General features: G+C 46.2%; 1 protein-coding gene across 1 annotated transcript in view; it reads left to right on the forward strand.

Annotated features, from left to right (window-relative positions):
• Positions 1 to 3605: 3605 nt before the first annotated feature.
• The window catches only part of SUGP1 (SURP and G-patch domain containing 1), a 56782-nt gene continuing 41903 nt past the window's right edge, over positions 3606 to 18484 (forward strand). The window contains exon 1 of the mRNA XM_083180284.1: positions 3606 to 3760. Within this exon, the coding sequence (XP_083036410.1) occupies positions 3739 to 3760 (22 nt within the window). The 5' untranslated portion in view covers positions 3606 to 3738. The remainder of the gene's footprint in view (positions 3761 to 18484) is intronic.

Below are 18484 nucleotides of genomic sequence, written 5' to 3' on the forward strand. Positions count from 1 at the left end.
GGGGGAGCGCTTCCCCGCTCCACGCTGCTGCCAGTAAGGCACCTTCTTCTCTCGGCTGAGGGGGGGGGGGGGGTGTAGTGGTGGTCTGTGTGACCGTTTCCTAGCGCTGGCAGGTCGGCGAAGGGCGGGATGGGGAGGAGAGACAGCTAGCTTCCGCCTCGAGAGTGAGGGGGTAGGCCCAGCTGCCCACTAGTAAGAGTTCCCTCCTGCCTGGCCGCCGCAGCATGTGTCCGCACACAGTCAGTGCAGCGGCAGCGGCTCCCTCCTGTCCGACCGCCCACAGGTCGGATCACTCCAGCCTGGCCGCCGCAGCATGTGGGCTGCAAAATTCGGCCCACTAGGCCATCGGCTCTTCTGGCATTTGCCAGAAGTGCCAGATGGCCAGTCCATCCCTGCCTACAGTGAAGGACAAGAGGCAACCCCAAGGGTACAAGCAGCCCTCCAATCATTACAGTTTGTTATAGCTTTAAAAGAGTTTAAAAAGGACTGCATTGGTTGATTTAACTTACTACTGAGAAGTATTATAGACAATATTATGAGTGAGGCATCAGTAATGCCCCCCACCACCACAAACACAATTTTATTATTTTATTTTCATGGACTGGTTATAAACCCTCATATGAGCTAGACAACAACAAAACTTATGATGCAACCCTATTCGTGCTCAAAACAATACAAACGTGTGGAAATAATTACGTATTCTTACGCAAGTGTACATTCATAATAGTAGTGGTAAACATATCAATAAAAAAATATTCCAACGCGTTTCAACAGTGTCTGTCTTTCTCAAAGATCGACACTGTTGAAACGCATTGGAGTTTTTTTAATTCAAGAGAAGGCTATATGGACTGTACTTGTAAACATATATGCCTCTTCTTTTAGTATTCATTTTACCATGTTTACCACTGCTATTATGAATGTAAGCTTATTGTAAGCACCGTTTATTATTGCCGCACGAAGGGTGAACCTATTAGGAATAGAACCACTATTCTATACAAGAAGACCATACATATTATCCATGGGAAGATAGTTCCCATAAGAACTTTTTGTTGAAATACTACACTATGAATTTGTTGATCACTTGTTTTTTATGTATGGACTATCCACGAGAAACTTGATGCAGGGCCGGTGCAAGTTTTTTCCACAGGTACCACCCCCCCTCCCCCCGGCACCGGGGCGCCCCCACCCCGACTCGTCTGGGGCGCTCCGGTGCCGGGGGGAGGGGGGGTGGTACCTGTGGAAAAAACTTGCGCCCCGGCGTCCCTGCAGTGCTGGGGCGGTCAGGGGTGTCCGTGCCGTAGGGGTACCTGCGGCGCCTTCATGTGTATAAAGCTGGCTGCGGCCGGCGGGGTCCCTGCAGTGAATAGAAAATAACTAGCGCTTCCCGCGCCGCCGCGCGCATAGCGCTAGTTATTTTCTATTCACTACAGGGACCCCGCCGGCCGCCGCCAGCTTTATACACATGACGGCGCCGCAGGTACCCCTACGGCACGGACACCCCTGACCGCCCCAGCACTGCAGGGACGCCGGCGCCGCAAGTTTTTTACACAGTTCGCTGGGGGTGAGGGGCGAACTGCCGCCCTCCAGGTGCTGGCGCCCTAGGCAAATGCCTAGAGCTGCCTAGTGGTGGCGCTGGCCCTGACTTGATGTGATACACTCTTGGACCACATACAACAGAGGATACGTAATTATTTCCACACGTTTGTATTGTTTTGAGCGCGAATAGGATTGCATCATAAGTTTTGTTGTTGTCTAGAGTTTATGTGGAGGGGCTGAACTACCCCTCATTTGTTGTGATCCCAATTGCTGCTCAAGGCGCAGTGAATACAGTAGAAAGAAACCCCTTTTTTCGTTGCCTCATATGTGCTAATTTAATATAATAATAAAAAAAAACACTAACTGTGACATTGTTTTATTTTTAAATATGCATATACAATTACTAAGTAGAACGGTTTACAATGGCAGTATATGCTCCCTCTCTCTGTGCTCCCTCTCTTTCACTGCACTACCGATCTCCCCTCTCCTTTACTCTCTCCCTCTACTTTTCTCTCCCTCCCATTCTCTACCATTTCTCCCTCCCTCCCTTTATCTGTCTCTCACTCCCTCTCCCTATCTCTCTCTTTCTCTCCCTCCTTTTCTCTCACTGGGCGGGATGTTCTAACATCCGCCGGCTACCGCATTCATACGCATATGTACTAACATATGCAATTAGTAACACAAAGGACAGCTGTGGATCGCAAAGGATGCCTCGGACCGCGCTGCGGAGAGAAGCTGGCAATTCCCTCCACAGCAGTGCTCCGACGGAGGGGCTTTACTGTTTACAAAAATGCGATAAATACTCAGATAATGGGGTTTTTACCACATTTTTTGTTTACAGCTCTCTCTCCCTGTGCGGGATTCTCTAAACGAAAAATGCAGTAATAACCCCGATAACACATAAGTTAAGGGCAACTTAGGTCTTTTAATGTAATATTGTGTTTTGTTTTTAAATCCATAGACAAAAATGTGGTGTCTAGGGGCGGCCTGACACATAATTCCAGCACTGATGGTAGCTGCAGTAGTGATGACCAGTAAAGGTCCATACACACTGGGCGACTATGCCCAGCGTGTATGGACAGCAATGATCACGTTCATCGCTGGAGTAACTTTCCCCCTGCCCAGCACCATCAGCAGGGGGGGGGGGGGGGGGGGGGGGGGGGAGGACAGCTTTGCATAGCGGAGCGCTATGCAAAGCCATCCTCAAAGCTGCTCATCTGCTGGTATTACCAGCAGATGAACGGCTATCCCGGAGAAGATAATCGGGACAGACCTTCCTTCTGTCCAGGACCTGTACCTGTCCAGAGCAAAAAAAGCGGGCAAAGAAGATAGCCAAGGACCAACTACATCCTGGCCATGGCTTGGTTAACCTGCTGCCATCAGGCAGACGCTACAGGGCTATTCCCACCAGATCCACCAGAAGCCTAAAAAGTTTCTTCCCTCAAGCGGTTCACCTGTTGACACGTGTACTCATGAACACCTCACTTTCTAGTCGCGCCAAAACCCTTTGCACATAATCTAACATGGTGTCCACCCGGAATATCTTTCTATATGACTGTACATGTTCCCCCACCTGTTTATATTGTTTATACTGTATGCTGTTTACTTGTTACCCACCTGGCTGCTGCACAGCAAAGCGAAAACACCTGGCCAATAAAGCTGATTATGATTCTGATGATGCCAGAGCACGCAGCAGCGCTCACCGTTCATCACTGGGGCATACACTCTGGGCGGCTTTGAGCTGAAAGACGCACATACATGCTGTTTTCAGCGGCTTTCAGCTCAAATTTGCCCAGTGTTTATGGGCCTTAAGATGGAGGTTTTCTGGGTGACACAAGGCAGTTCTTAACACTGTTTGTATATTGATAAGAATGGTAATTATGTAATAGTAAATACAAGTCACTTTTACAACATAGAACTTTCTTAATGAAGGAACCCTTCATTATTAGGAACAGAGTGCGTGTTTCTGTGTAAGCAGGCAGTGCTGCTTATCCATAGCACATGCACACACAAACACAATGTACCAGAGTCAGACAATGACACACCGTCAGCGTGAGAGCAGAAAGTGTCCTCATAGCAGAGACTACACTTCCCAGCCTGCCCGGCGCCGGAACAGGCTTAGCAGCTGCTGGTGGGGCAACGTGAAAGGCTGCGGAGAGAGAGAGAGGGAGGGAGGGGCAGCTACCGGGGAGAGAGCGCAAGATGGAGAGCTGGAAGTCTGCAGGTACCATAGGCTGCTCGACCCGCCACCAGCCCCGCTGTGTAAACAGGAAAGCGGCGGCCCCGGCCTGGCTCTGTGTGTGACCCCTGTAATGACCCGCAGCGCGCATAGGCTGCGTAGTATGCGTGTTGGGTACACGCATAATAAGGCAGCTCAGTGTGACCGGGATGGGGCAGTACGTTATCTTGTTGGGGTCTGTGCTTGAATATGTATGTCTGCACATAGCCTATGGCGGAGTGCTTACAGAGAGTTACTATCAGTGCAATACACTACACATAGCACACTGGCCACAGGTGCCCATGTATGTGGGTAGTGGCCCTTATAGCACTTTGACTAGTTATGACTTGTTTTTTACACTTTAGGCTACCATGGGGTCCATGTACTAAGCTGTGGAATGCTCCTAACTGCCCCATACCGGCTGTTGGATATATGTATGACCTGGTTATATGAGGTGGTGGAATTGGCGCACATTAGCTCCCACCCCCATGTATTATAATTGCAGTGTGTGGTGCTACAATCTTTAAGATTGTGCTCTGATCTGCAGTGTATAAATGGGCCATTTCAACGGGTGCCGGACGGCTCCCCGACAGTCGGGATTCCGACAGTCATTACGCCGACGTCAGAATCCCGACTGCTCCCTCGTGGGGGTCCACGACCCCCATAGAGGAAGAATTAAATAGGTGGCGAGCGCAGCGAGCCCGTAAGGGGCTTCATTGCGCTCCCCCGCTGTGCAGTCGGGATTCCGACGTCGGAGAAATGACTGTTGGAATCCGGACTGTCGGTGTATCATACCACAGCCATTTCAACATCTGCAGAAATCAATTTTGACAGCTGCAGATGTTGCACCACCACCACCACAGCAGGAACAGGACTGACCCTTACTGCTTCAGTTGCTGGGTCTTGGCTGCATAGGAGATCTTGTGATAAAGGCAAGGTCTCCTACTTGCCCAGTGGAGCCGGAGGTGAGAGATAGCGCTCCAGCCCTGAGCTGATGCACTGAGAGGCTGTGACGGATCACCAGAGGGGGGAGTTTTCACTCTCCCACATTGGCATCCTAGATGCATTTTTAATTTTATGGTGCCCATATGGAGCGAAGTGGCCCATGCATTTTGGACTAGATTGTATTGCATCTAGTTCAGAACACATGCAATGTGCTAAAACAGCATGCGTTTCTAGTCCAAAAAGTATGTGCAGCATCAGGGGCAAACGCAATTTTATTGGGGGTTTCAGTTATATATACTGGTTTGTAGGCGGTCCGGCACTCTCCCCTATGTGCAATTACCTTGGTGCCTTCCACGGGAATTTGGTAGATCACTGAGAAGAACAGGCGGCACTCGATTTAAAAAAAAAAGTATATTCCAATGTGAACAGGACACCAACATTTCGGGGCCCGAACGCCCCTTTGTCAAGGTGAAATACTGGAGTGCCGCCTGTTCTTCTCAGTGATATATATATTTTGCCCAGCAAAGTAAATACTTTAATTAGGCGTCTCACCAGCTACCTGTCTGACCACTCCATCCTAGATCCCCTTCAATCTGGCTTTCGCCCACTTCATTCCACTGAGACTGCCCTAGTGAAAGTCACCAATGACCTGCTGTCAGCCAAATCCAAGGGTCACTTCTCCCTGCTTATCCTTTTGGACCTATCTGCTGCCTTTGACACTGTGGATCACCCTCTCCTCCACACACTCCAAAACATTGGCCTCTCTGGCACAGTCTTCAACTGGTTTTCCTCTTACCTCTTCAACCGTTCCTTCTCAGTCTCTGCCTCTGGCTCTACCTCACCACCTTCTATCCTTCCTGTCGGGGTCCCTCAGGGTTCCGTCCTTGGCCCCATTCTGTTCTCTCTGTACACCTCCTCTGGGTGCACTCATTAACTCCTTTGGCTTCCAATATCACCTCTATGCAGATGACACCCAAATCTACCTCTCCTCTCCTGATCTGTCCCCCACTGTTTTCTGTCAAGTTTCCAACTGCCTCGCTGCCATCTCTACCTGGATGTCTGAGCGATTTCTGAAGCTGAATATGGACAAAACCGAACTTATTATCTTTCCCCCACCCAGAGCTATGCCCCCTACTAATATCTCTATCACTGTTAACAACACCATCATCTCCCCTGTTCCCCAACTCCGCTGCCTGGGTGTCACTCTTGACTCCTCCCTCTCCTTTGCACCCCACATCCAAGCCCTGGCCCATTCTTGCCGGTTCCAGTTACGCAACATTGCTCGCATCAGGCCCTTTCTCTCACAGAGTGCAACTAAGCTGATCATCCACTCATTAGTCATCTCACGGCTTGACTACTGTAATGCTCTTCACACCGACCTCGCTCAATCCCAACTAGCTCCTCTCCAATCTGTCCTCAATGCTGCAGCCAGGCTTATCTTCCTCTCCGGCCGCTCTAATTCTGCTACTCCCCTTCAACAAAATCTGCACTGGCTTCCATTCCCCTACAGCAGTGATTTTCAACCTTTTTACCTTGCGGCACACTAAATAAGACTTTAAAATTGCCAAGGCACACCCTAAGATCCCCACAGGGCAAAACACATTGCCCCCCACAGGGAAAAAAAAACCTATTGGCCCCCACATTAAAAACAATCACACTGGTCCCCACAGGTAACAAAAATAAAATACATTGGCCCTTTACATGAAAAGAAGAGACCAGTAAATAACATTTGAACTGGTGGTGGCTGTAAATGGGTTTGGGCATTTCTTGATGTGGGGGCACACTTGAGAACAGCTCAAGGCACACTAGTGTGCCACGGCACACTGGTTGAAAAACACTGCCCTACAGAATCCTCTTCAAACACCTCACACTCACATACAGGGCCATCTCTAATTCCATTGCTCCATATATCTCTAACCTCATCTCCATTCATACACCCTCCCGCCCTCTACGGTCAGCTGACGACTGTCATCTCTCCTCCACCCTGATCACTGCTTCCCATGCTAGAGTACAGGACTTTGCCCGTGCTGCACCCCTTCAGTGGAACGCACTCCCTCGCTCCATTAGACTCTCCCCGACCTTGCAAAGCTTCAAATGGGCACTGAAAACTCACCTATTCATCAAAGCGTACCCTTCCACTGCATAAACCAGCTGGTTCTCCGACCCCTTGCCTGTTTACATCCTGCTATCTAACCCCCCCCCCCCCCCCCGCTTGCACCTCTTGTAATCTGTCTGTTCTCCCCTTCCTACTAGATTGTAAGCTCCTCCGAGTAGGGCCCTCTTCCCTCTTGTTGTCAAAGCCCACTTCTCTTCACATTTCACTCACAGCTCTCCTTTACTCCAACACTCAGTGACCATCTTCATACTCATCTCCATCATTGGCCTCAAGCCTCTAGTTGTATGTTGATTGGGTCCTCACTACTTACATTTAAGCTGTAAAGTGTATTGAACTGTGGTGCTCCTTTATTTGTACTGTATTTTTGTTATTTATTCAATGTTATGCCAAGTTTTGTCTCCCTGTATTGTTCCTTTGTACGGCGCTGCGAAACACTTGTGGCGCCTTATAAATAAAATTATAATAATAATAATAATAATAATTATAGATTTTTACCTGGATGGCAGCTTCTTTATTTGCTGTGTCCTACAGCCGCGCTGAGGCGGCTCTCATCTTCCACGGCACAGTGCAGGAAGAAGGCAGCTGGAGGGCAATGAGACCTATTGATCTTATAGTGCGCCACTGGTAAGCTGCAGACATGCAGCGCTGACCCACTTCACAGGACGCACGGTCCCCTCCCTAACTATAGGCGGCACTTCCTGCTACTTCCTGTACTGCTGCCAGCGCTACTCATCAGGTGATATTGTAACCACCTGATGCGGAATCGGCAGTGGATGGATGGGCAGCCGGGACCTGCGGCCTTTGATGAGAGAAGTCTCTCTCAGCAGTGGGGTTTCTGAATACTCGGACCCCCCCCCCCCCCTCCTGCGTGCGCTACTGAGCATATACATTTTGTGCTATGTGATGTGCGAGGAAGCGTGAATTGCGTCAGATCGCATGGAGGACGTCTGTGGGCATGTACATGGCAGTTTATTATATTGGCCCCCGATATAATCATACATGTTAAGCATGTTTCCCCTTAAACGTCTCTTTTCTAGCATAAACAATCCCAAATTGTCCAATCTGTCTTCATAATTCAATTTCTTGGGACTTTTTCCAGTTCTATGATGTCTTCTTTTGTAGTGAGGAGACCAGAATTGTACTCTGTATTCTAGGTGCGGTCTGACCAATGCTTTATAAAGCTGCATAATTACCTTTGCGTCCCTAGACACCATACCTCTTTTTATACAGGTTAGTATCCTGTTAGCCTTTTTAGTAGCTATGTGACACTGAGCACTACACCCCAGTTTTCTATTCCAAATAGATCCTTTCCAACCAGTTACCAATGCCACTCCGTTTATTTTAGAACTAGTACACTTATTCTGCCACAGATGCACGTGAAGTCTCTGATAGTTGTGAGTGGCAACCCTTATGCAAACAATGGAAGATAGTGAACTCGCTATGCTCATTCCCTTAGCAACAACAGTTGCATGTAAAGATCCAGTGAGGAAGATAAAATGGAAATGCTTGAGGTAGTTTATTGCTGTACCTTGAGATAATGCACAGATATACCTTGGGAGATGACACATAGAAGTCAAAGCAAAAGCCTTTTTGCAGCTCGGGAACTTGTCTGCTACACAGGATAGACACAGGAACTGGAAGTGAGCTCACAGAAAATAATACCGGTAATTCACTTTCTTTAATGTATGGTTTTCAGGATCATTTGGACATTGGATACTCAACCTGTACCAAAGCAAGCTGAGAAATTAGCCTGCAGAGTAATATAAAGAATTAATTGCATGGATAAAAGAAGCTTATGCTACTAATGAAGTATTTTGTGTTTGACAAGGGATTAAAAGAACAAGATCTCTTACAAGTTTGGAATCAGGCAGTACTGTTTTACGTTTAGAAAGGGATATCCTTAGGGATATTAGAAGATGCTGAACCTAGTGAAATTTAAGAGACTTTGTCTGTTGTTCAGAAAGATATACTCATTTAAGCTGAGTGAAATGCCTGAATTAATATAATGCACATTAGCATTAAGATCTCTTTTGGATCAGATCAGTACATAATTAGAGTGTTCTAGCACATCAGGCTGTAATGGGGCCTACACACATACTGATTTAGGGGTATTTTCTAAGCGATCTGGTTATCCCCTGGCATTATATATCCAGCATGCTGGATATTATTCCTTCAGGGCCAGTGTTCTCACCAGATTGCAAAACATTTCATTCAAAAATACTGGGAATGTACGCCGTGGACAAGTCAACCAGAATTAGGCCATCTGTCCCATCATTAAAAAACTAAGCATCGGAGGGGCGTGGCCTGGCAGGCAATGGTGGAAGACGCACTTGCTGCGAGCTCCCAACTCCCACAGCCTTGCACCTACAAAAGCCACTAAATATCCCCAACAATCCTCTCCCCACTACATCGGGGGAGCCCCAGGCACATTCCGTCCCCACACAGGGCAGAGCCGGCGGAATCGGGGGAGACATTAGGTCTCCCTGCGGGTTGCGGCCTGTCCCTGACTACAAGCCGGGACCTGGATTAGCGGCCCCGGCCTCACAGCGGCGCGGTACCTTCCGAGTCGCGGCACGACTGGCACTCTGCCCCGGCGGCTTCCCACTGGGGGGGGGGGCGTCTGTAGCGCTTCCGAGCGGCAGCTCGGCGCTGGAGGACGGACTACCCGGTCGCCGGTCAGTCAGCGGCGCCCGCCATCTTGCCTCCTCCGGGGTCCTGGAGAAAAACTGCAGCATTGGAGCCAGCGGGGAGACTGGAGCCAGCCGATGCGCACGGAAAACCCTGTAAGTACCTCCGCACACCAGACACAGGGTTCCCCCGGCCACAGTGTCTCCCCCCCTGAGTAGCCTGGAACCTGCTGGGTATCGTGTGAGCCCTTGGGGAGAGCTGAGTGGACTGCCTGCGTGCTGCACTGTCTCATCACAGAGGGTGCACAGCTTTAACAGCCCTCTAAAGATTTACTGCTCTCAGTGGACTTGCCTCAGCTACTTGGATCTCTGAGGCAGCCATAATATTAGTGGAACTATCTTATCTAATAAATACCAGCCAGGCTGCCCTACAGCTGACTATCCAGGGCTGTTGTGAATTTGAAACTATATTTCCAGCCCCCTGTTACTCACTACTACATCAGACCAGACTCAAAGTAGTCTTACATGCCTATAAACCATTACTGTGCCTGTGGCGCCATCTTGTGGTCTCTAACCATATAACCTCTCCATATATCTGCAAATGCTAAAGGAGGTGATCTGACACACTCCACGCTATTCACCTGGACATGTAACCAGCGCAGACTGACACTTATCAAAAAAAAAAAAGTACCCTCATTTGTTTCAGCCGCATAATTATTTACCTGCACTTAGATATTGGCGAGGCTCCTGTCCGAATTATGCCTACTAAACGCACCAAAACTCCCAAACCTGTCCCCCAGGTATCCTTTTTTAAACCTTCCCCGGCAAGATCCAAACCATTGGACGAGGTTGGTGAACAGCCACCCAAGAAAAACCTGCCTAACCCCTCGAGGATGGATGCATCGCCATCTAACAGCTCTGCACAAGCCGCCAATATGTTGGAGGATAGTCAAGCTCTTACTGTAGGCTCTATGAAACTACTTCTGTCTCAATTTAAACAGGATGTTTCCGAAGAGTTTAAAGCAACACTTAGAGACTGCCAGAAGTCAATTGATGATCTAGGCGAGCGAACCGTCCATATTGAATCCAAGATGGGGGAGGTTGTATCCTCCCAAAACTATCTAATCTCCAGACCTGGAGGACAGATCGAGGCGGAACAACATTAAAATGCGGGGAATTCCAGAATCGGTCTCAAATAGTAGCCTAAACGATTTTGCTGTGAATATCTTCCAAAAGCTTCTTCCTAACAGACCCTCTGCAGACTTCCTGATAGACAGGATCCATAGATTGCCCAAGGCTAAAGGTGCCCCCACGGATGCCCCGCGAGATGTACTAATGCGGATACATTTCTTCCATGTGAAAGAGGCGATCCTCAAAGCTGCCAGACCGTCCGAAGATACATCAAGAATTTTAGATCAGCTCCAAATATACAGTGACCTATCTCAAGCTACCTTGGCCAAGAGACGCTCCTTTTACCCTATAACTGCGGCCCTACGTAAAGAAAATATTCTGTACAGATGGGGGTTCCCCACAAAGTTGTTAATCAATCGAGAGGGTTCTACGATTGTTGTGTCTTCAGTCGACGAAGGAAAACGCTTCCTATCCACACTAACTCCAGCGAGCTCTTCAACTGCTCCGTCACCTGAGCGCGGACTCCAGCTGGACTGGTCTGCATCAGGGTCGAACCAGTGATCCGGTTACGCTTAGAAAACTTTTATTTCTCTTCACACTGCTTGTCTACAGTTTAAATGATATTGTTTAGATTTAAATCGACATATTTAGCGGTCTAGAGAACCGTTTCTATTGCCTTCACTATTGAAGTTGCTCAATTGCTCTACTTTTGTTGTTATCTATAGGAATATATCCCTAATAGGTTGCTATCCTAAAATTTTGTCAGTCTTGCTAATGTTCGTTCAGTGGGTATGTTATCTTTGTATGTACTCTCGGGCCTAGAAAATTTATCTTCAGCTTTCTGGGTTCTGTCCCCCCGGGCTAGCGTGGGGGTTGATAGGACAAACTATTGGGAGTAATGGCCATCGATAATATTTACCCAGAGTTTTAGTTAAGTTTGGTTACTGTTCCGGGTGTGAGTAAGTTACCACTACCCCCACGCCGCCTTCGTGTGCCGTCATGGTACGGCGCCCAACTTTACCCCCATACGGGGGTCCACTCATTTCCTCCTTCGCCCCTTCCCCTCCTTTCCCCTTCTCATTTTCTTGTTTTTCCCCCAGATCCTAATTGGATACTCACACGCACTGTCTCTAATACAATTTTTTTTTGTCTGTCTCTGATGTGTCAAGCTGTCTTTCAAATAGACGATAATGGTTAATGTCATTTCCATAAACGCCAAAGGTCTCAACTCTCCCAACAAGAGGAGGTTGGCCCTTAGATATTTCCATAAACATAAAATTCAAATTGCTGCTGTTCAAGAAACACACTTTTTAGACTCAGCTCCCCCGTTATTCTCTGATAGGAACTACCCGCACTGCTACATGGCTAACGGTCCATCTAAAAAAGCCGGAGTAGCGATTCTCATATCACGGCACTGCGCTTTCTCTCTCTCATCCCAATACTCAGACCCTGAAGGTAGATACCTGGTTTTAACTGGGTCTCTTGAAAATCGAGAAGTGACAATAGTGTCGTGCTATGCCCCTAATACTAAGCAACTCCAATTTTGTAGAAAACTTTGTGCCAAAATTCAGCAATTAGCCAGGAGCCCTGCTGCTCTTAGGTGACTTCAACTTGGTCCCAGACCCATCTTTGGACAGCTCACGCAAATTGTCTCGGTCTTCCAGTCAGCCCTGTGGCCCCTCTAAAGGTCTTCGCCAGCTCCTAGCGGAATATGACCTTTTTGATGTATGGCGGGTCAGACACCCTTCAGTACGGGATTATACCTTTTACTCCCATGTGCACGGCACTTACTCAAGAATCGATCTAGCCTTGTCCGATAGATGGTCCCTGGATTCCTTTAAGAAAATCAGTATTCTTCCCAGATCATGGTCAGATCACTCCCCTATTTATATTAAGTGGGAAATAATGGGTAGGACAACTGCCCCGGGGCGCCTGGGTCGTCAGTGTCTCGTTCAGCCGGAGGCTCGACAGGCTATATGCTCGTCAATAGATTACTATTTACAGGAGAACTCCCCCGAGGACACTACAACCTTCACTCACTGGTGTGCCCTTAAGGCGGTAGCTAGAGGCTCTGCCATACAAATAGCAGCCAAGCTGAAAAGAGAGTATGCAAAATCCTTAGCACAAGCCGAATCTGAGCTTTTCACTCTAGAGGCCGCGCACAAGTCCAACCCAGCAGATAAAGCCCTATGTAAGCTATTGAATGCAGCAAGAGATAAGGTGAACAGCTTTTATCTGGCAGAAGTCCAGCGCAATGTAAACAAACTTAACCAGAAATTCTACCAACTTGGAAATAGGGCAGGTAGGCTATTGGCGAGGAAACTGAGAGGAAAGAGAGCTAAGGAAAAAATCCACATGATCCATTCGGATCGGGGATTAAAAATATATGATCCAAAACGAGATAGCCAACACCTTTTCTGAATACTATTCTAAACTCTATAACTTGAAAGATGACCCATACACCTGCCAGCCCCAACATGAGAAGATAGTTAACTTTCTGGATAAAATCAACCTTCCTAGCTTATCCCCAGAGTCCTATCTGTCCCTTAACGCCCCCTGGACGCTGAAAGAGGTCCAATCCAGTATCGATACCCTCCCATCTGATAAAGACCCTGGGCCAGATGGGTTCCCCTCCAACTTCTATAAGACCTTCAAAGCCCAATTATCTCCGGTGCTACTCCAAGTCTTTAACGAGGCCTCTTTAGCCAAAAGCTTCCCCCCTGAAATGTTAGAATCCCGTATCATTACTATCCCTAAACCGGGAAAACCTCCAACTTCAGTTCAGAATTACAGACCTATTGCACTTCTTAACTCTGACCTGAAACTATACGCCAAATTAGTATGACCAGGTTGGCTTTGTCATGGATAGACAAGCCCCAGATAATACTCGCAGAGAGCTGGGGGTGATTGAATACTGCTCCTCAAAGAACATTCCCCTCTTAGTCCTATCGTTGGATGCCGAAAAGGCATTCAATAGACTCCACTGGGGGTACATGAAAGCTACCTTGGAAAAATTTGGCTTTTATGGCCGGATACTTGTCTCCATCCTGGCCCTCCTATTCCTCCCCATCAGCTAGGGTGTTTGCAAATGGTTGTTCTTCTGCAGGGTTCAAGATATCTAACGGTACCCGACAAGGATGCCCGCTTTCTCCTTTAATCTTTGCACTGGCGGTCGAGCCTCTGGCTGAACATATTAGGCGCAATGAAGGTATCAGGGGCCCGATAATAGGCAACTCATCTCATAAAATCAGCCTCTTCGCTGATGATATTCTTGTGAATATTTTAGATCCTGACGTTTCCCTGCCAGCTCTTCATTGAGTGCTACAGGAATATTCTGAAATTTCATTTTATAAGTTAAATACCAGTAAGACAGAAGCCCTCCCTCTGGGTTTTTCCTCTGAGGCCATTGACAGATTAAAAGCAGAATACAACTACTCTTGGCAAACTCGGTCACTTAAGTATCTGGGCATAAACTTAGCAACAGAACGACACCTGTTTGATTGTAACTACGGCCCCCTGTTGAGGGCATTCGCAGGGCTGACTGGAGACTGGAGGATGCAGGATGTGTCTTGGCTGGGGAGAGTTGCTGCGGCCAAGATGGTCCTCTTGCCGAAATTAATGTATTTATTTCGCATCCCGAGAGCCCCCCCCAAAACAGTGGTTTAATAAATTCAATCAACTCTTAGCAAAATATATTTGGAGAGGGACTAAACCTAGAATAGCAAAGAAAATATTAGCTCGGTCTAAAACAGAAGGGGGTGTGGCGTATCCAGGCATTGAACTTTATTACGCCTCATGTGTGTTAAACCAGGCTAGGGATTGGTTCAATCTTAAAGAGCCCAAACCCTGGGTTCTTCTGGAGAGCACACTCGCCCACCCTACCCCTGTTGCGGAAATAATATGGCTCCCACCAAGTGAGTCTAGGAAACCCTCAGGCTTATGGAAATCCATCAAAGCAACCTTAGATGTTTGGTATAAAATGACAGCCTCCATAGCTAATATAGCCCTTCCTGCTCCCTTTTCTATTTTTTAAAGCTCTGAAATCCCTAATTCCCAATCTACCGCTACAGAGGTGGATTAACCAAGGAGTTAAATCAGTGGGAGACCTGTATGTCGAGGATAATCTCGTTCCCTTTAGTTACCTACAACAGAAATTTAATATCCCCAAACAGGATTTTTTCCATTATCTTCAAATCCGAAGCTGGTTACACTCACACCTAGGTACACCTTCCAGGAAGCCAAACTTTCCAGCCTTTCTTAAAACAAAGACCTGTGACTACTCACATAAAGGTGGCATATCATGGTGGTACTCATACTTAATCTCCTTGGATAGTAAGACCAAATTGAAACCTCAATCCCTATGGGAGAGCGATTTGAACAAATCTTTTAATGAAGAGGACTGGGAGAATATTTTCAGAACCTGTTTTAAGATCTCCCGCTGCATTAACCACTCCGAAATGTTCTTTAAACTCATTCATAGGGCTTACTTTACCCCAGCCAGACTACACAAGATCTGGCCTACGTCCTCTAACCTATGCTGGAGAAAATGCGGTAATATTGGGGACATTTTCCACATATTTTGGGCATGCCCACTGCTGAGGTCTCTCTGGGGGGAAGTATTCCATCTTATGAGCTCAATCTCGAACCGACCCATTCTTCCTGACCCATCCATAGCGCTTCTTCATGTTTTCCCAGTACAACTCTCTGTTGCAGACAGATATATCCTGGGACACGTCCTAATAGCCACCAAGGCCTGTATAGCTAAAGGGTGGAAATCAGAGGCTGTACCATCCATAGAATGTATACAAAACAAGGTGCACAAACATTTTATTTGTGAAACTACCAACGCCAAATACTCCTCATCTACAAACTCGCTATGCATGAAGTGGCTCGGATGGTCTGTCTTCTTGGAAAGGACGGATCACCCGAACATACACAGCAGCACCCCAGACCTATCAGCACTAAACCCCCAGTAGCTCCCTGTTATCTTGTCTAGTGATGTTTCCCAACCATAATAGATGCAGACTATAACATTGGTGTAGTATTCTGACTTGCTGATCTAAATGAGACAATGACATTTACTATGTATTACCTCTTTTGTGCCCCCCCCCTTTCTTTTGTTTTGTTTCTTTCTGTACCCCCCTGCTATATTGTATATGTTTCTGAAAAATTTACAATAAAAACTTAATATAAAAAAAAAAAACTAAGCATCTAATGTGCTGGCAAGATTTAAGATGGGTACACACAGATTTATCTGTCCTATCTGTCTGGTGGAATCTGGCAATATATGGGAGAAAATTACAATTGAACAATTGCTCCCAATTACTGGTAAATGGGGGGGAAAAGGGATTGTTTTGTTTAAGTTGATAAAAAAAAAAACTTTAACCAATTTATCTGTATTTCTATTGTTTGTTTTCCAGCATTTGGGAGCAAATGGTTGAGTTTCATATGTTCCCATACATTGTCAGATTTTTGTTACCACCAGATAGATTGGACAGATAAATCTATAGTGTACCCAGCATTAGCATTGCAGATCCAGGGCACGTTCCTCTCAAACCTAAAATTGATAATACTGATGGCAGATTCTAGTGCTACAGGCTGAGGAGCTCACCTTTCCCAAAAGTTAATACAGTGGACTTATTCTCAAAACTAAATGAGACTCCATCGGCCAAATGTAATAGCCTCAGAATTCGTCGGCTGTGTGGAATGCCGGCTGAATGCAGACTTTTATTTTTTAAAGTAACAATCGTTTATAAAGCATGGTTTTGTGTTGTGTAAGTGAGTGCCACGTTAAAAAAACCTCAAAGTTCGTCCAGCATCCTACACAGCCACCGAACGCGAGGGCTATTACAGTTGGCCTCATATGTACAGTACTGGAGGTATCCTCTCTTTTTTTTTTTTTCTTGTGTGTGTGTGGAGGAAAAATTTAAATTTTCGCCCGAAAATACACAGAATCCACTTAGTCACATACCTTTGTATTTATTTTGAAAAAATACATAGTTTTTGCCTTGGTTTCGCCTGTTTGAGGCAGATTAAAAAAACCCTAATAAGTGCTGGCTTTGGGGGCTAATAGGATATCACCTGGCGAACCCATTAACCACAGTAAAATTACTGCTTTAATTGGAGATCCCCTGAAGTTGGAGCTACATCAATAGAAGTTTTAGTAGTTTGAACAATAATATGTGTGGAAGTAACTCCTATATTATTCTCCGATAAGGAGACAATGCTTTTTGAACAAATAAAATATATTTGTGTGGTTGATGTGTTTATTCAACATAAATGCAAGATACATAATTGAAATATTAAAATATTCCGAAAATAAAGAATTATCCGTTATCCAAACTTCTCCTGGTACTGAGCATTTTGGATAAGGGATACTCAACCTGTAACACTAATAATGTGGGCAGAATGGAACTTAGTCACTTTAAACCTTGTATGTTCAATATAGTGCTGGATGCTCCATGTGAACAGATTCCTATTGTGATGGATGACCCTGAAGATATTAATTTTAACAGAAATTCGTTTTGAAAGATAAGCTGGTGCCTATATATATATATATATATATATATATATATATATATATATATATATATATATATATATATATATATATATATATATATATATATATATATTATAATAGATGGTACCACACGACATCCAATAGTGGGCCGTCCACTGCCCCTCCTGAAAAGCTTCCACAGTGGCCATAAAAGCTTCTCAGTGGTGGCGGTCTCCGACCCACATTGTGCGATCTCGCATGCTGGTCAACCGCATGATGGAGTTAATGCTGGACGATATTTAGCGCTCTCCTCCTGTGCAAATATTTGCGTCGAGATCTATCGCTCTATGCCAAGAATTGCACCCTCCTCTTCCAACTCTGCAGTATATAGCATGGCATCAGAAGCTGCACCATGCTCTCTGTCGCATGATAATACAGCAGAAAGGTGAAACTTGTAAGGAACTCTGGGATAGACACAGCAACTTCGTTGGCCATCATTGCTGCAATGCTTGATGCAATGAAGTCCCAAGCAGCCCCACCCCCTCATCCTTTTCAGCCCTTAAAAAGGGCCATTTCTAATGACATCCATAGGAAAAAGGAGGGCATACCTGGGTTCAGTGTTATGGCAATATCCCAGGTCAAAGTGCAGTGGTAAGAGGGGGACCTTGGGCCTGTCTGGCTGGACCACTCCAGGGCATCGCTACTTTACACATAGACTCACATAAACATATCATCGTTTTTCTGTGTATGTATTTTTTTCACAATTTGTTTTCTTACTTTTGACACACCCTTCATCACTATTAGTTGCTTACACATACCCTACATTCTATGACACTTTACACGCTACTACACTACATGGCTATATTTTATTTATGTGATGCCCTGGGGTGGTTTTGCTGGACTTGTTTGGGGCATGGCATGAACCCCATAGTGCTAGGGACCTGCTCTAAAGAGGTGACCTTAACGTGGTGGGCAGGTACATATCTTTGGCCAAATGTATGCTAACAACCTCATAAATGTATTATAAAAGGAATATATGTTAGCAGTAATGAGTGCATAGTGCACCTGCAAACCCCCTCTGTCTTGCAAAGTGCAGTGGTAATGTGTTTAAATCCAGGTCCCATCCATTATCAAATTCCCTGCTCTAACCCAGGATTTTAGTAGAAAAGCAGAATAACATGCACTGTAGTACATGTAACTTTTCTTTGGGTGACAGTTGCTTCATCCTCAGTGCTAGAAGTTTGCAGGGCACCAGGCTTATGTAATCATTATCACATTTATATTTTGCCTTCTGCTGACCCTTTGGGAGACCTGTACTCCACACAACCACTGATAATTTAAGCCATCTTTGCTGCATAATTATTCTCGTGGCCCTTTCTTTTGTATGCCTTTGGAGCATGCCATTATAG

Source organism: Crinia signifera, chromosome 1 (genome assembly GCF_055691185.1).
Source record: "Crinia signifera chromosome 1, ASM5569118v1, whole genome shotgun sequence".
Taxonomy (NCBI): Eukaryota; Metazoa; Chordata; class Amphibia; order Anura; family Myobatrachidae; genus Crinia; species Crinia signifera.